The sequence below is a fragment of the Sciurus vulgaris genome (genome assembly GCF_902686455.1).
Source record: "Sciurus vulgaris genome assembly, chromosome: 18".
Classification (NCBI taxonomy): Eukaryota; Metazoa; Chordata; class Mammalia; order Rodentia; family Sciuridae; genus Sciurus; species Sciurus vulgaris.
In genome coordinates, this window is record NC_136479.1 from 34,638,974 (window position 1) to 34,657,935 (window position 18,962).

Genomic DNA, 18,962 nt, shown 5'->3' on the forward strand with positions numbered 1-18,962 from the left:
GAGGCATTAAAAAAACTTTAAAGCACTAATTCCAGAAGCGCCAGAACCCCGGTGAGAAATCCTGATGTAGGCCAGGGCCACACACGTGGCCCGCACTAAGCCCTGCCGGTCCCCATGGCACTGAGCTGGGGGAGAGAAGCCTGTGCTCACTGAAACGCAAGGAGACGGGGCACTGCTGCGACTTATGCAGGAGGCCCGGGCGTCGGTCGAGTGACCTCTCTGAGCCTCAGTGTTGTCACCTTGAAATAGGCAGGCGGAGGGTAGCTTCAGGGACCGAAGGTGGCACAGCACAGCAGAAGGAAAAGGACAGGGGTTTGCAGACCTGGGTTCAGAACCAGATCTGCTCCTTCCACGTCAGGTGGCCTGGGCAGCTTCCTAACCACTAGCAGCTCAGTTTCCACATCTGTAAAATGGAGTGTTGATCCTTCCTCAAAGACTCCCCCAGGGCTGGAGCCGACACCAACGGGGACGAGAGCCGAGAGCGTACCCCGCACCAGGAACAGGCCAAGGGCTCTCAGGAGGCACTTGCCTGCTTGGCCTCCATAACCCTGAGGCACATGACCCCAACCTACAGCATGTGGGGACACGGAGAAAGACCAAGTCACCTGGGCAGGGTCACGCAGCTACCGTGATACAGCCTGGATCTGAACCTTAGTGGCCCGCAGCTGGGCCCAGAACTTGACTGGGGAGCCACAGATGACCCCCCGGGACCATGCACACGTGTGTCCCTGGCCAGGGCAGGTCCCTAACCAGAGGGGGCATGAAACACAGGGCTAGCATCTCAATGGAGCAGCCAAACAGGGTGGGCATCCCGGCAGAGAAGCAATCACACAAAACACACCCTGACACAAGAGCACCAGGCGGTGGTACTGGGGATGAGTCATGCAGTCCCATCCTTAGTTAGAGAGCAGCAGCGTGTCCTTCTAGCTACAGATGATGGACAAGGCCCAGGTGGGCAGCTGGGCCCTGGACCCTGGTCCCAAGGACCACACTCTCTCACCACACTGCATCTGTCCCACACCAGGGCTGCGCCCCATCCCAGTGCTGGTGGAGGAGCTGGACTCCAGCCCATCTGCCCGTCCTGCCTCTGGCCTCTTCACCGGCGCCCTCTCAGCCTCCAGGTGCCGCCCACCGCCCCGCAGAATGCGATCCTTATTCCATCCAGAAGGCGTTTCTTTCGTCTGGGCCCTCCCGGAACTGGTCTCCTGGCCTGGGCCTGCCAACTCCCCAGCCGTCCCAGCCTCTGGGAGCGGAGGCTCAGGAGGCCCTACTCAGGCACCAGGAGGGGAGCACCCTGCCCAGCACTTGCTCAGTAGGACAGCGTAAGTGGCCTGGCCTACCTCATCCACGGCTACGGCCGGGACCCTGGAAGGTCTGCTCGGGAATGGCCGAGGAAGAAGACCGCTGGACAAACGGCAGCCAGCCCCACTGGTGGCGGAAGCCTGAATGGAAAGCCTGCGCGAAGCCGCTCGACTAACTGGTCTGCGCAGGGATGTGGCATCGGGGCGGGGTGCAGCTCAGCGGCAGAGCACCAGGCCCCAGGTGCCACCCCAGCGCCATCACGGGAGAAAAGGAGAAAAGAGAAGAGCTGCTGCCTGAATTGGAAGAGGGACTTGGCCCTGGAGGGGAGCCTGCCCGCCGCACCCTGGCCACCCTGGGCAGGCCGGCCTGAGGAGGGCCCCTGAGACGCTGCGCTGAGACCTGCCCCTCGCCACACCCGGGACCCCAGGCAAAGCGTGTCCCTGGGTTGCTCAGCACAGACCTGGCCGCTTGGCTCCCCACTCACACCTGGTCCAGGCCCTGGAGTCTGAGCCCAGGCTGAACAGAGCCGGGAGCAGACGCACCCGAGCCTGCAGCGTGGCTCACTGAAGTCAGCCTGGGAGACGCGGCAGCCACCCACCAGCCCAGCCCCCGGTGCGCCCTGCTCACCCCTGCGGACACCGTACCAGCACTTCCTTACCATTTTTCCTTAACTAGTCCATCTTTTATACTTATTATGGAAAAGAAGCTTTATGGAGGGTTAAGAAGACAATGAAATAAAAACAAAGCCACATAGCCAAGTTAACTTGACGCTGTCACTCCCCAGGTGAGGCTTGAGCCGCCGCCTTCATTAAAAAGAGCAATCTATCCCAGGAGGCGGTGCACACGGGTGACCCCTGCCACTCGGGGGCAGGCCCAGGCCAGCCAGGGGCCAAGCCCAGGGCACTGTGGGGAAGGATGAGGGCACTTGAGAGTGACAGGACCGGCAGAGACAGGGAGGCGGAATGACGTCACTTACGTGGTTGAAATTTTGGTGAACTCGGGGACGTCTTCTTTTTTCTTCCTGAAGAGGAACCAGTAGGTAAGCAGACCCACGATGAGAGAAAACAGAATCATGTCTGTCGCGCTGAAAAGAGACACTTCTGCAGCCTCGGCCTCAGGCGCAGCGGTGACTGTGTCATCAGAGTCCCCCATGTTGATCACGAAACTGTCAGGACAGAGAAAGGGTGACATCAGCAGGGAGAAGCAGAGGCACCTGAGGCCGCCAGGGTGCCCACCTGGCTGCCCACTGTGCCTTGGCCTGGCCTCACGCCCCTGGTAGAGGGGCCTGTTCAGCGAGGCTCCAGGAGAGCCGTGCGTGGACCCCTCCGCCTGAGGGCAGGCGAAGGCTGGAGCCACAAGGCGGCTGCACACAGTAAGGACAGAAGCCACAGGCTCCTGGTGCCACCAGCATCCTCCAACCCCACAGGGACACAGCCCTGGAGCTGGTTTCACATGAGGAGTGGCCATTTCATGGTAAAGCCTCTCCCAACTGCTGGGTGCCCCGAGCCCCACGTGCAGGCCTCATGACTGGCCCTTGAGGGGCCCTGGAGCCGCCTGCCTGTTGACAGCATCTCTGCAGGCCCGAGACCCTGGGCCTCACGCCACTACGCTGAGAAGGACTGAGGTGGACGCCTGGCCCTGCTCGCCTGGGATCCGAGTCACTGTATCAGTCTGACACCAGTGGGTGCTGGACACTGAGCAGGCAAGCTCCCGGATGTGGGTCCTGCGTGTCCACACAGCTGACGCCCAGTGACACCCTGGGCTCCCAGGCTCGGGGAGCGGCCCTGGCTGGCAGCACAGATGACCACGTCCTAGCAAAACCACTGAGAGCTGAAGGACACCTCCCCTGCCAGACATCACAGCCCAGCCTGGACCCTCAAGCACGTGCAGGACACTGACGTCGCCCAACACATGCCGACTCTGCAGTGGTCAGGAGGACTGTGTGGACTTTCTGGACACTGTGCCAACAGTGAGCGACGGAAGGCTGCGCGAAGGCTGCTTTCACCCGTGTGAACCTGGGGACCTCGGCCCACCCGACACAATGCCACACATGGTGCCGGACGACCAAGTGCTCTCCTTGCGACTCTGCTGGGAGAGGCCACTGGGAATCCAGGCCTGGCTTCTCCTGACACCACCTCAGTGTCCCTCCTTGGTGACGTTCATCCCAAACGTTTGCTGTAACAAACTCAATCCTGAGTGGAAGGGTTCTGAGTTCTGAGAGTCCTGGTGAGTCAGCTCGCGAACCCTCAAGTCACCAGCCTAGTTCCTGGAAGATGCTCAACTGGCCCGCCTACCACTGAAAGCTGAGGCGTCGACCCGGCCAGCTCCCGAGGCCCACACCGCGGCAGGCCACGTCTGCCCCTTCCAGCGGCCGGGGCTCAGCTCTGGAATCTGCCCTTCCATTCTGCGATCGCCCTGTGACCGCGCGGGCTGCCACAACTCAGTCAGAGACGCCTCAGCAACTCAGGGGACAACGGTGCTGCTTCCGATCCCACTTCCACACAACGCGGCCTGCAGGAAACCCCAGGGCGGCCAAGCCATCAGCCCGCCCTCCAGGGCCTGGCGGAGCAGCTGGCAAGCACAGGCCTTGCTTCCTCACCCATGAGAGGTGCTCCTCCGGGGTTGGAGCCCAGCCCACTCACGCCTTCGCTTTCTCTGCGGTGCTGGGGTGGAACTCAGGGCCTCGTGCATGCAAATTAGCTCCGGGGTCCCCAGAGAACCTGTCTGTATCTCAGCATTATAAACACAGCTGATACTTACTTGGCGCTAGTCAAATCTGTGTGCGCAGCCCTGGCGGCGGCTCTGTGAAGCCCACGAGCCTTCTGTCAAGCTTTTACAAAACCAGATCGGGAGGCCTCAGGACCTGTCCCAAAGAGTCTCAAGGCGCCAGACATGCAGAGCCTGACTGGGGGCTGGCACAGGAAGGCCCCCCCCCCCGCTGGTACCCGCAAGGCGCAGCAGCAGGTCAGTGCCGGCTCCCATTCTGCGGCCCCACGGCCTTCTAACCCACCCGTGGCCCAGGCCACTTATTTTCCAGGAGAGGAGACCAACACCCTCTGTTGACTGCAGAACCCCAAAGAAGAAGCGCATCCCTGCGGGGAATGTCTACATGGATGGGGTGTGGGGAGCAAGGATGTGGCACTTCTGTGCCCCCATAATTACCCAGCCACTGCAAGAGTCAGAGAGGCCACTCCCCATACAGCGACCAGAACGGTCCTTCAAAGAGGAGGTCAGAGACACAGGTGTGCACCTGTGATCCCGGCGACTTGGAAGGCTGAGGCAGGAGGATCACAAGTGTGAGACCAGTCTCAGCAACAGAATGAGACCCAGTGGGGCTGGGGATGTGGCTCAGAGGTGGAGCACCCCAGCATTAGTACCACTGATTAATTAAAATAAATCAGATCACACCATCTCACTATTAAGAAACTTCAAAGGGCTTCTCATCATGCCCAGTAAAAATCTAAATTTCTGCTGCCTATAATCCCAGCAACTCGGAAGACTAAGGCAGGAGGATTGTAAGTTCAAGACCAGCCTCAGTCACTTAGTGAGACCCTTTCTCAAAATAAAAAATATAAAGGATTAGGGATGAGCCTCAGTGGTAAAGTGCCCCTCGGTTAAAAAAAAAAAAAAGTTAAAACCTCCCATGGCCTATTAAACCCCTACGCTCGCGCCTTTAGGTCCACTTCCACCGCCCACACTTCTGACCACTCTGCCCTTCCACCTCAGGGCCTTTGCACAAGCTGAAGCTGCATGAACCCTTCCTCTGGCTACCTGCAGGGTTTGTGCTGCGACACCCTTTGGATCTCTGTTCAGGTGGCCCTCTCAGAGACTCTGCCTGACGACAGCTCTGCAGCAGCCCCGGGACCCCTCCCCATTGCTGTGCGTTTCCACCCTGGGATCTCCCCGAGGCAGAGACTCTGCTTGGTTTGCAGACTGGCATATGGGGAGCACCTAAAGTCAGCTTGTTGAGCAAATGATTCACAAACAAAAGGTTGGGGTCCCCTAACACCTATGCTTTGCAGTTGCCCCTGAGCCCAGAGTCAGGAGCACAGATCTTTGTGCCATTGAGGAAACTGCAAGCGACCTGGAGCAGAGTGACAGCTGCTGCCCACTGTCAACAGACTGACCCCCTGCAGCAGCCAGGGCTGGGGCTGGGGCCCCAAAGCCCCTACCAGTGCTCAGACTCGAGTCTCAACAGAACAGAGAATGTTCCCAACAGCCTTGACCCCAGACAACTGTGCACAGATAAGAGGTGCCGGAGGTGGAAAGGCCCTTCCATGGGGAGAATGGGAGGCTCTGAGGGGGTCAGCAGCTGCCCTGAGTTGCAAAACTAGGAGCCCCAGCCTCCAGTAGGGGGCTGTGTCCACTGCCGGTCAACCCAGGGAAACCCGTGTGGACCCCGTCTCTCCCTGCTGCGAGAGCTTCCTGAGGGAAGAAGGGCACCCGGCACCGTGCCTGGCACAGGGAGGGAAGCGGGCCTGGGCAGGCTGGCAGGAAGGCAGGCAAGCTGGAGGAGCGTCCTCAAACCTGCACGTATCGCCCCAGGTTAGGTCACACGAGCCACCTTCTCCCACTGAGGCACCGGCGCCCTCCAGTGCCCTGGCCTCGCGCTGACCTCCTCCTGCAGAGCTCGCTCCACTCTCCCTGCACGTAACCTACGGCTCAGTGAGTGCAAATTCCCAGGAACCAGTAACGGGAGCCGTGAAGACGTCGGGCCGTGCTGGGCTGGAACCGTGTCCACCCTGCGATCCTCTAGGACAAAGGTTCCCAGGCGTGCTTGGCTGGTGGAGCTGCAGGTATCAGCACACTTGCCATGGCGATCCCTAAGCCAAGGGAAGTGGGCTGCATGAGGTCAGGACCACCTCTGCAAAGCCGACCTTGCAGAGACGCGGAGTCGTCACAGCAGATCACAGCATGATCTGACGCGGGGAGGCCCACGGGGACAGACCCTGCTGCGTGGACAACTCAGTACCCCCAAGTGTGCTCTGGTGCCCTGGGGTGCCCACCCTGGCACAGTTTGGGAACCACCTTTGTGGAATGAAATGATTTGATGGGGAAATTCTGGCCATCATGACTGATGACTGTCTTCCCAGGGTGACCACATGGTGGTCAGTCTGTGGTCCCCACAGGGGCTCCAAGGAGACACGGAACCTTGTGCCATCCCCTGCCCTGGTGGGGTCTTTGGTCTGACTTGCTGCTTTCCACCCTCAACAGAAAGGAAAACGGCTCCCGGGCCCGACGTAACACGGATCAGCAACAGCAAAAAAGACGCAAAGCAAACAAAAGGGCCGTGAAAATAAAGTTAGAGTAACTCCGGACTGGACGCGACTCTTGCCACAGCCCTGCACCTGCTGGCTGAGACCTGAGCAGGTCCCCTCCCTACAGTAGGTCCCGTGTTCTTATCAGTGAATCTGGGCACAGAAAAAGGCCGAAGACCAGCCAGGCAGGACCCGCACACAGAACACGGCTGAGCTGTTTGATCCCGAGCAAGCCAGCACTCCACGTCGGCCTGCATTTTTATCACAAAACAACGTGCGTGCAGAGAGGGGCAGGGGCTGGACAACTGTCCTTTGGTATTTGAGGGGAATGGCTTCCAGGATCCCGCGTGGTTGCCAAAATCCTCAGGTCTCTTAGATAAAACGTGCAGTATCTGCCAGTGTGTGACCTCTGCACACCCGGGCAGGTTCAAGCCACTTCAGAACGTTTACAGCGCCTCTGCAAATGCTACACAAACGAATAAGGTAAATGCAATACAGTCATACTATGTATTTTATCCCTACTGCTTTTGTTACATTGTTACTTTTTCCCTGACCCTTTCCCAGCGCAGGGGCTGGCCACGCATGTGCGTGTGCACCTGACCACTCTCCCTCCTAATCTCAAAGGCTGGCCACTTCACACCAGTTAGCAAAGGGCTGCAACTCAGTCAAGTGCACTGCAGAGAAGGTAGACAGAAAAACCACTGCCACTCAGGGCCGGGGATGCTGGCAGGAGCGCTCCCAGTTCCTGAGAGGGCCTGCGTGGCCGGCTGGAACAGGAGGGCACTGCTGCCGCCTCGGGAGCACCACGGCCTCTGCTCACACACGCAGCCTCTGATCGGTAAACAGGACTGAGGACGTCAGGATGAGTCCGTCACCGAGAGAGCAGCGAGGAAGGGACAGGGGAAGGAAGCAGAAAGCAAGCACCCGAGTGCCACAGCCAGCTGAGGTCTGCCCGGCCTCCATCTCCCAGGTGCGGGGGAACGGGGTCTGCCCAGGCCACGGACCTCTGCCAGGGCTTAGAGGCTACAAGACAGGGAAAACCCTCCCGGAAACAAACCCCGCTGGTGCCCAGCAGCTCCGCCTCCAGAGACGGAGGTGCCAGGGGACAGCACCTTCCAGGCAGCCGCGGATGGCAGTGCCCAGAAGGGTGGACTGGGTTCCCTGGAGCGAGAGCGTCTCTAAGTTTATCCCTGAACCGAGAGGCTGAATCCGCTTCCTGAATCTGGGTTCCCGTCCTGACAAATCGAGGGGCCGCTCGGCCGTTTCCTGAATGCCTTTCCAGGCTGCCCTCTTTTCTCTCCTCCCGACTACAGTGACATGACGGTGGAATCTTTGGTTCTCAGTCCCACAAGACCCGGAGCCTCTGTCTGTCTCTCTCTCTCTCTCTCTCTCTTTCTCCTGGCCTGCTCCGGTTTGTCCCTGTGGTGCAGACCGAGTCCTTTCTACCACCCCATCTTTGAGCTCTCCTGAGCTCACCGACTCTTTCCTGTCTTCTCCAATCCTCCAGGGTGCCTTCCAGAGAGTTCTGCTTTGCCTATCATATTCTTCAGTCCTAGCGTCTGTTTGGCTCTTTATTCCATCTGTGTCCTCTTGATGCAGAAGTCTGTTGGCCATTTTCTCTTCTTCAAGTTGAGATTTTCCTGTTTCTTGGCACAGTGAGTGATTTAAAAAAAAAAAAAGACTGCACCCTGCAGGTTCTGAACACAGCAAGACCTGAATCCTTCTCTCAGCAGGCCCCCAGCGCCCTGCAGGTCAGCAAGGAGGGTGGGCCTTCAGTTTCCCTCGGGCCTCTGCTGACAGGCCCTGGCCTGGACGGTTACTGCTCCCCACCTGGCTCCCCGAGGTGGGTACTCTGGTACTGCCAGGTGGCCAAGGGCTGGCTTCCAGCACGCCTCCGGTGACATCACACCTAAGGTCAGTAAGCTTCGCCACTTCCTTGGCTCCTTAAGACTCTAAAGACATTGCCAGCACGGCTTGGTTATTTCAGAAGAATCGTACCAAGTCTGATGCAACTAAGGAATCGCGTGAACAAGCAAGAACATTTTCCAAGGAGTTGAAAACCCTAGTTTAGCACAACCTGGAGGGGACTCCGCTAGGATGCTTCCTAACTGTTGGTAAAAAGATATGTGGAGCAGAAAAGGCTGTGGGACAAAGTCACAAAGCCTATGGAAACATAGGGTGCTCCAAGTCTGTACTGAGCCACTACCACCCTTAGGCAGGGACTGTGCAAAAAGCACTTGGGTCTGTTCTATCACTGAGCCAGAAGTGCCAACAGGGAATCTCGTTTGCTCTTGTGGGCTTAACCTCAGTCAGTTCCATGAACTTATCAGAAATAGAGGCTGAACATCCAACCTGTCCTACTACACAGTGGCTTAACAGTGCAGCAGTGGTAAAGGTTAGTGTGACTATTCCAGATCTATATTGAACTTTTACTGAACAAGAATTGTCTTCTCTGGGTGTGGTAGTGCACACCTGTAATCCCAGGGACTTGGGAGGCTGAGGCAAGAGGACTGAAAGTTAGAGGCCAGACTCAGTAACTTGGCAAGACTCTGTCTCAAGATAAAAAAAAATAATAATAAGGGTTGGGAATGCGGCTCAGTGGTAGAGCATCCCTGGGTTCAATAAGAACCATACCCAAATAAGAACTGTCTTCAACCACTGTTACTGAACAATGAATGGTTTGGGAAATTAGGTTTCTTAATGAGGTTAACCTACATTCTACAGTAAGACAGCATTTACATGTGAAACTTACTCTGCGGTAATCATTTCCAGTAAATGAATAGTATCTGAATCTTAAATAATATAGAGATTTTTTTTTTTTTTGCAATTCCCAGACTGTTAGGGCAAAACAAGAAGTGAATTTCCCTTTCCATAAAAACCTTTCTGAAGCCCAAACCACAGTTCCAGCAGTGTTCTTCAGCTTCACGCAACTTCAAGGAGAATTCCATATTACAAAATCCACTTAACTATGAAGTTGGGCAGCACCCCTGAACTTCGACTAGAAGCAAGTGATCTGCAATATAACGCGGTGCTGAGCAGCGCAGAGTGAGAGGACAATCCCAGCGGGGTCTCCAGCAAGAACTTCGTGCCACTGAAAGCCTGTGCTCATCACGTGTAACTGAAGAGAACCGACACAAAACCAAGACACAGACACGACGCTGTGGACGGACAGCCTGCATGGCGGCAGCCTTCGGTGAGAAAAGACATCCTCTGAGCCTGAGCAGGTAAAACCCCCCTGCAGATCATTACCAGAGAGCGCCGCAGGGGATGTGGATGGCAGGGAAGCTGGCTCTGAACCCGGTGAGCAAAGTGTATCCCCACAGAAGCGATTCCTTTCTTCTTATTAGTAGACCTACATTTAAAAAAATCGTACTCAATGTTATAATTCAAATTTTGTTAATAAAAACATTGTGAATTTGCTTTCCCTTGTTATATAAGTATCTCCATAAGTCCTAGCTTTCATCCTGGCCTGTGCAGCCTAAATGCTTATCACCTGGCCTCCTACAAAAAGCTGACCAGCCCCTGCCGCAGGTAACGCAAGTGGCTGAAGAAGCCCCTCTGGACCCCGCTGCTTCCTGACTGCACTGCAGGCTTCTCAGTCCCCCTGGGCCGAGCTGTGCCGCTAAAAAGGCCAGGTGGGGATGATCACCAAGGGCCATGGCCGGCTCTAGAGCCAATGGCTGCAGAAGTACCTCTCAACCATGTAGCTACTTCCCTCGGGAAGAGCCTTCTAGACTCCAGCTGGGGTGCCTTTCTAGATCTCCACTGAGCCACCACGTCTGCAGCATGCTCAGGGCTCAACCAGGGCGGAACACAGGACGCCCCCAGGCGTGGGCGTCCTGGCGCCACATCTCTTGGGGGCTGGGGTTGGCCCTTTCCTCTGGTGGGATGACTCGTCATCATGAGACCCCTACCGTCTTCTGAGTCTCCCGCTCCGCTGATGAGCGGCCTTCAAACTGTGGCACGGGGACAGCGGCTCCTCCTTTAGGCTGTGTCCTGAGTGGGGCCAGGGGCCTTTATTCCTAGACTCTGCGGGAGACCTGTGGAGATGGGCCCAGAAGCCTCACAGCTGTCACCTGCGTGCCCAGGGCCGCCCGGCACCCCTGGAGCACACGCTGCGCCCCTGCTGGCCACTCTGTCACTTGCCTGAAGCACTGAAGACATTGGGAGTGCAAGGCAGCCTGCAGAGGCTCTGGGAAAGGACCAGGGACAGAACACCTGGGGAAGCGCTGCTCCCCACTCCTGTCCCTGCACCCAGCCAGCAGCTGAGGCGCATCTGCCAGGAACTGACGTGCAGGGGCGGACAGGAGAGCCTGCCACCTGGCCGTGGGAAACTTGCCACCTATCAGGGAGGGCACTGGCTCCCCGCAGGCTCTGAATGGAGGACGGAGCTCTGAGCGGGAGGAGGGAAGCGTCAAGGAGGAGCACCAGGGCCGCCTGGGAGCTGGGTCCTGAAGAGCAGGTGGGGGGCGAGGCGCCTGGTGGAGGAGCACGGCCCAGCACCCACAGGATCTGGGGCGACGCCATCTCCCCCTACACCAGGGCGTGGGTGGCCAGTTAGAGAGGAGCCTCAGCAAGGGACCACGAGCAGGCTAGGAGCCCTGAACCCAGCCCGAGGTCCCCAGGCCCTGGGCAGCTGGGACGCCAGGGGTGCAGGCTGGCGTGACTAGAAGGCTGCCGCAGGAAGGGGACAGTGCAGCTGGTGCTGGCACCGCAACACCACGTCGACCATGGAGGCTCCCGGCCTCTGTCCATCTCCGCCCAGCACCTCCTGCCGATGGCCTTTCCCCCACATAACAGGCTTAATTTGGAAACACTGGACAGCCCATGTCTGACACAACACGTGAAAGAGGAAGGCGGCCACCAGCCACGTGTACGGTGAGCGTGACTCAGCAGAAGCAGCCCCGGCCACACCAGCTGACTAAGCCCCGAGGGGCTGACCCTGCAACTTGCAGCAGCATTTCTGGGACCTGGAACTCCGGGGGTTCAACCCTCGCTCGCTGGGCCTCGACAACAGGCTCCAGGCAAGTCATGGGTTTAATTCAGCAGCACTATGCAGAGGCGGCTCAAGGCAATTTACGGCACAAAAAACCTCATAGGGGTTCACAGGAATTCATCCCCCGAGGTGCCTCAATTAATGTGGTATGAAATCAGACCTGACTGTGGCCCAGCACAATCCCAGCAGCTCGGGAGGCTGAGGCAGGAGGATCCAAGTACGAAGCCAGCCTCAGCAACTAAGCAAGGCCCTATCTCTACGTAAAACAGAAAAAAGGGTTGGGGATGTGGCTCAGTGGTGGAGCACCCTGGGGTCAATCCATGGGACCAAAAATAAACTCTCTGATGTGAAGTGTGGCGCTCATCTGTCACTGTCAACGAGCTCCTAGTGCACCTTTGATTGGGGGGCCTGTGTTGCTCCTGGCCTGTCCACTCTCCTTTCTGTAAAAGGCAGAGGGGCTAACACCGTCCACACTGCGGGCTAGCTGTGTAAGCACCCAGGAGGAAGTGGCCTCAAAACACGTCACATGAGGAACAGAACAGGAACGGGTGAGCTTATCCTACAGAAACGGAGCTTCAGAGGCTGGCGTGGGGAGGGGGAGGCTTCTGCTCTGGGTGAAGTCGGGGGCATCCAGGACCCCCACAAGCCTGTCCTGACAAAGGAGCCATGGCGAGGAGATGTGACCGGAGCTCACATCCTGGGGTGCAACCTGACTACGAGTACCCACCCGCTCAAGTGGCTCGGTGGTGACGAAGCCGGAAGAAGACCACCAAGTCTGAAGACTCAAAGGCTGACCCCAGAGCTCCTGTCACCCTACACAGGGACAGCGATGCCAGACTGGCCCAGAGAAGGCTGCAGGGAGAAGGACCTCCATCTGGAACACTGGTCCCCGACGCAGGCCGAGCCCCGTGGAGCGGGCTCTGGCACGGAGCTTTCCCAGGGGTAATGAGCATGCCCTGCCCTGCTGCCCCGCCCGCTGTACCCCTGCATTTCCAAACCGAGCCACACCTTCACAGTGCCCTGAGGGCACGTACCGCTCCCCGGGGCAGGATGTCCTGGTGGTCACCCACCACCGACAGGAAAGGAGTCACAGCCTCTTGGCCTTCTCGCTGAGTGATGGTCCAGCACCCCATGGCTGCGCCCCAGCGGGGACTCCAGGCCAGGTCTCACTCTGCCTCGGTGTCGCGGGTTAGAGGACGGAAACTTGGACCAGAATCTCGTTCCCTGTAGAGCTGTTTCCCCTTGGAATTCTCGATTCCCCTTCCACACGCAAACTTCTGCACACACGTGAGTACGTGAGTGCGCACAGGAGCCACTAGAGTGGATGAAAACACTGTTTTTTAAGACCTTTTTCCATGTTGCTAGATGATCCTTTATCATGAAATTTCCTTTGGCTCCACAGGCGTCTCCTGCCGTGACCCACCGTGAGCTGCTTTGCTGTTTTCTTATCCTTTGTCTGGGACACCAGTGTTGCTCACCTCGATACACGCTAGGCTTGGTTTAGGTGGAGGTGCCGTGTAGATGCTCACAGTATGGCCGAGGGGGCGCTGGCACTGCCCTCGGAGGGCAGAACGGCTGAACACACCTGCTCATCAAGCACTGGGGACAGGAGGAAGCCGAGGAGCCTGCCCAGGGAGGGGGCCCTGCACGGATGGGCCCCCCTCCTGGAGACGGGGCCAAAGCACAGCGGGCTTAACAGCTAAGGGACAGGCCTGATCAGTGCCAGTCGGATTCTGAAGCCCCTTCTGGCCTCCCCCACCAAAGAGCATGAAGAAAAGCATCTTTGGACAAATAGTTCTTCTTTTTAGAATCTGTGAAGTCTCAGCAAGATTTCAGTCTTAGTAATCGCTGGCACACAAGCAGCCTTGGGATAGGGTTAGCTGCAGTCAGACTGGTCGGGAGAAAAGCGGGACAGCACACGACCCCCGCAGGGCGGGGAGGAGGACGGCTCTGGAGTCCACAGACAGTAAAGGGATGATGTGGGGACCCCTTTAGGCCGACACTTGCTTACCTAGGGGAAATGGACACACTTCTAAGTAGGCAAAATGGTCAGAGCTCAGCCACGCAAAATAAATAGACCGAATGGTTCCCCATCGAAGAATCTGAGTTAGAAGTTAAAAGCGTTCACCAAAAGTGAACCACAGAACCAGGTGGCTCCACTGGCACGAACACCCCACTATGCTGCTGCAGAAGAGAGAAGACTTCCCAGCTCCTCTTTGTCTTTTTTTTTTTTTTTGCAGTACTAGGTATTGAATCAGTAGTTCTCTCCGAGACTGTCTATCTTTAGATAACATCTCACTAAGTTGCCCAGGCTGGCCTTGAACTTGCCATCCTCCCGCCTCAGCCTCCTGAGTAGCTGGGATCACAGGCGTGTGCCACCACACCCAGCCCAACTCATTTTTATGAGACCTGGACTCCTGACACCACAAACAGAGAACTTCGGACCAACGTGCCCAGCAACATACATGCAAAAGTGTTGTCAAACATTAGCAAAGCAAACCTCACAACAGATATGAAAGGACATTGCACGAGATCCCCTGGAGTCCACTCCAGGGACACAGGATTGGCCCAGCCCTCAGCAATCAGCGTAACCCACCAAATCAACAGCATGAAACAGAGGACAAGCCACAGGAACGCCCTGCCTGACACAGGAGAAGCACCTGCCAAAACCTAGTCTCCATTCAACCAAGAACGCTCCGGACCCAGGAGCAAGAGGAGCAGTCACCAACCCTGGTGACCACGACAGCCGCCTCCTTGGGCTCTCGGGCTGTCGTGAGGACTAATGAACTAACGAACAGGGGCGCTCGCAACGGCGCCCAGTGCAGGGCAAGTGCGAACAAAGGTGAAGTGATAAAGGCGCTGTTACTGTGGCAAACGCGATGACATACTTAATAATAAAGCAATGTATTTAATATAGCTGCAATAAATGCCGATATTACTGCCACTAAAAATTCTGGAAGATGAGCAGCAAAGAAAAGCACCGTCTACTACTGACCATGAAAAGGGACGCAGGCTGCGGCACACAGTGACGTCTCGGGGCAGGCTCAGAGCGTGCATGGGACGTCCAAGTCACTCCAGGGAAACCTCAAGGCCAGGACGTGAGTCGGTGGTGGCAGGGTGAAAGGGGGCACGGAGGGGGCAGTGCTGGCAGGAGGCGGTCACAGGGCCTGGGAGTCATGACAGGCAGCAGCCAGGGAAGTCGGACACTCAGCGTCTGTCCACTGTGGCATACCTCAGCCACTCTGCAGACCAAGCAAACAGCCAGATGCAACAGCACAGGTGCCGTGGCCTGTGACACTGAAGATGTTTGTGAACACGCACCTTCATAACCAAAGATCACAGACGGACTGTCAGGGGGTGATGGGGTTTTAACCCCCAACCTGCTTTATGATTCATGTGTCATTTGCCTTAAAAAAAGCATGTGTTACTCACCTGATCATAAAGCTATTTTTTTATGAAAAACAAAATGCCCAGGTCTTTGGAATTACTGATTCTCTTTTTGGAATGTGCTTCTCACCGGGCCTCATGGCATCTTTGCTGCAGCATTGTTGTTGGTCACAGACTCAAACTGGATGTTTAGTTTACAACCCAAACAATGGAGTACTATGCAGCAATTAAAAATAACTACATCAAACTGTAGTCCCCTCATGGAAAGATGGTCCAACATGGTAAATCAAAAAGAAAGTTATACTTTCACTAAGAAACAGTGAAAGAAAAATTAGATTTCTTCAGAAAAACTATCTCAGAGGCTATGTCCAACCTAACAGTGACTTCCTCAAGAACATGACGGGGTTGGTGGGTGTCTAAAGGCACTTTTGCGTATATACTGTGGCAATTGGAATTTGTGTGCTGCTTCCAAAACTAATGACGAATAGGTGGGGGCTGACTTCTCACTGTTGAAAGAAGTTACAAAAGTGGAAAGCAATAAGAAGCAGACATCAGGGGGCTGGATGGAAACTGGAGGCATCTAGCAGGGCACCTAGCCACGACACACCTGTTATCCCAGCTATGTGGGAGGCCCAGGCAAGAGGGTGGCAAGTTCAAGGCCAGCCTCAGCAACTTAGCAAGACCCTATCTCAAAATTAAACACACACACCACAGACATACACACAAAAAAGTTGGAGCTGCAACTCCGGGCAGTGACACATGCCTGTAATCCCAGCAGCTCAGGAGGCTGAGGCAGGAGGATCAAGAGTTCAAAGCCAGTCTCAGCAAAGCAAGGTGCCAGGCAACTCAGTGAGACCTGGTCTCTAGATAAACTACAAAATGGGGCTAGGGATGTGGCTTAGTGGTCGAGTGCCCCTGAGTTCAAGCCCCAGTACCCCATTCCCCCCAAAAAAGGTTGGGGATGCAGCCCAGAGACAGAAGTTCCCTGGGCTCAGTACTGGGGGAAGAATTGAAGGCATCGGCAGGCACGATGATTTAATGCACGTCTCTTTTCGTCGGAGACGGTGTTAGAAACCAAGATCGGGGTGAGGTGACACTGCTTATTTTTCATCTGCTTCTGCCCTGAAGAAAACGGGGAGGGACAAGGAATCCCATGCCTCGGGCACCTGCCGTGGCAGCTACTGATGAGGGCCTGCTCCTCGGTGGACAGGGAGTGGCCGCAGGGAGGTGAGAGCACCGGAAGCGCAGGGAGTGACGTTCCAGCTCCTTTTCCTTTTAAAGCCACTACCCGTCTCCTGCCGGACTCACCTCTCCATCACTGGCCACTCGGAGCCCCGAGCACTCTGGCTCACAGCAGACTCAGGAAGGGGTGAGGCCAGGACACGGAAAACAGATGGGCCTGGACCACCTTAGGGTGCCCCGAATTCAAGAAACATTCTGGAAAATGTGACGCTGGAGGGAGAACCTTAGGACAACTCCCAGGCACTCCTAATGGCTAAAGCTAGCGCAATCGGGGCCGCCAGACCCTCCACGTACCAGCGAAGTGGGCTGGGGGCAGCAATTCACTGAGAAGGTTACTCTTGACTACACGCGACGTAAAACTTGCTATTTCAAAGCGTACAATCAGGTGGCACATAAGTACATCCACAGCGGGCCAGCACCACCAGTGTCTGGTTCCAGAACACCTCGGTCACACCGACAGGAACCTATTTGTGCTGAGTCACTGCCCTGTCTCTGCACAGCCACCTCAACAAAATCGTCTTCCAATCCATGAACATGGAATGTCTTTCCATTTACTGGGGTTTTATTTGCTTTTAGCAGTTTTATAGTTCTCGGTGTAGATGTTTTATACCTCCTTGTTTAAATTTATTCTTTTGGATTCTACTAGAAATAAAATTATTTCTTTTATTTCCTCTTTGAACTGTTCATTGCTGGTGGAGTATGAGATTTTTAACCACAACAAAAAAAAACCTGAGTCCAAACAGATATAATCAAATCAATCAATACGTGAAAGTGGGGACAGTTCTTGGACAGAGGGAAGCAGAGAATTACTATTAGGCAAATATCACAGTATAACTAACACGCATGATCCAGCCATGAGGTGCTAAAAAAATCAGGGCACAAAACCAGGACTTGCATCATCTCAAAGTATCTCCTCCAAGATACTTACTGACATCAAGGGGAAAGGACTAACTGCAGGGGGACCCTGCAGAGAACGATCTAACCAGGGGACGCAGGTAGAACGCCAACCTGCCGCTGCCACGCACTGCAGCCACAACCTTGCTTTTGCGGTATTTGAATCAAGTGACATTCCGTAAGATAACTGACCTGTGCTCTTCAAAAGCATCAAGGCTACGAAAGGTCACGGAACTGAGAAACCAGAGACGGTACATAAGTGCAAGGTGGATCCTGGGGTGGAAGGGGGCGTTAGCAGCGTGACATTTCAGCGAGGCACGCAGTGTGGCTCAGGGCCTGGCAGAACAGGCCTGCGGGCTAAGCCCACCGCTGCCGCCACCACCGGTTCCCCAGCCGCACCTCCTCAGTTACACCGGGTTGCTTTCTTGCAAAAACAACAGGTGAGTAGCTGCTGGGGACCTTCTGGCTCCCAAGGCCCGAGTGTTTACTGTCTGGCCCTTCATAAAACAGGTCTGCCAGTGCCCGACTGACTTAATTACGTCGGACTGATGTGTAATTTCCTGTTCTTGTTCATTTTAGCAGGATTATGGAAGATGGTAACACTAGGGGACTTGGTGAGAAATATAAAGGAAACCTTTACGCTATTTTGCAATGTTCCTGTAAATATAAGGTTGGTTAAAAAAGGAAAAAAAAAAAAAAAAAAAAAAAAAACCCCGCCCACAAAGCCGGCAGCACCCTGCAAGGCCTCCCGGCCCTGGACACCCCGGGCATTCCTGCGCGTTCGGCTTCACTGCTCGAGTGTTTATCCAGACAAGTGTTCCACGAATGTCTGGCGACCTGGATTCCGTATCATCAAGAAACAAGGGTTAGTACCCTGGGTTCTCAAAAACACAAGCTCTCAGAACTGCAGGAGAGCCGGGCACGGTGGCGCACACCTGCAATCCCAGCAGCTCAGGAGGCGGAGGCAGGATTGCAAGTTCAAAGCCAGCCTCAGCAATTGAACAAGGCCTTAAGCAACTCAGTGAGACCCTGTGTCTAAATAAAATATTTTTAAAAGGCTGGGGATGTGGCTCAGTGGTTAGGTGCCCCTGGGTTCAATCCCTGGCACAAAAAAAAAAAAAATTGCAGGAGAGAGACACTCGTGTCTACTGCCAACCCCGGCAGGAGCCACACGGGGACCACACTCACTCACTCCTAACCAGTGCCAAGCACAGCGCTAGGCACGCAGAGTCTCCTCCTCTGATGTGCATGAAAACCCTGTCTAGAGAAAAAGCATCTTACCCATTCTACAGATGGGATTCCAGGACTCAGAGGCAAGGAAACAGCAAGCCACTTGCAGGACAAGATGCAGGGACCTTGTGGGATGCTCTGCGACAAATGTGCTGCAACCCTGGCTATCATCTGCTACCCAAGACAAGGAAGGGGGCACCCACCTCCCGGCCCACAGTGGTCCCAGTGGCTCTCATGCTGGCTCTTGTCACCCAAGGAAGAGCCAGCAGCAGGCTGCGCCATTAGCAAAACCTGAGCTTCTCCCAGGGCGGGAAGACCAGGGAGCTGCCAGAGGCAGGCCTTCCTCGGTCCACCGAAGAGCTCCAGCCAGCTCTGCTACCAGGAATTAACGGTCCAGACTCACCATGGGGCCGGGCCAGGCAATCACTGCACCACAGCCTCAGGTGCCACTGTTCTGACCCCTCCCAGCCCTGCTTGCTTCTGTTGTGACCTCAAGCTGTCACCAATTCAAGGTGTGCTGTGCCCCAGTTCTAGGGCAATCCTGTGGCCTGTGTCTGGAGAGCATGTTTTTTCAATCTGCACTATGAACGCATCAGTAATAATGAGACCCACTGCCATGGGGCAGGAGGCTGCCGGCGGCGTTTATAGAAGTG

General features: G+C 55.8%; 1 protein-coding gene across 4 annotated transcripts in view; it reads right to left on the reverse strand.

Annotated features, from left to right (window-relative positions):
- The window catches only part of POR (cytochrome p450 oxidoreductase), a 51,809-nt gene that overhangs the window by 20,231 nt on the left and 12,616 nt on the right, over positions 1-18,962 (reverse strand). For all 4 annotated transcript variants that reach the window (XM_079121589.1, XM_079121587.1, XM_079121588.1 and 1 more), the window contains exon 2: positions 2,279-2,467. In XM_079121589.1, the coding sequence (XP_078977715.1) occupies positions 2,279-2,454 (176 nt within the window). In that variant the 5' untranslated portion in view covers positions 2,455-2,467. The remainder of the gene's footprint in view (positions 1-2,278; positions 2,468-18,962) is intronic.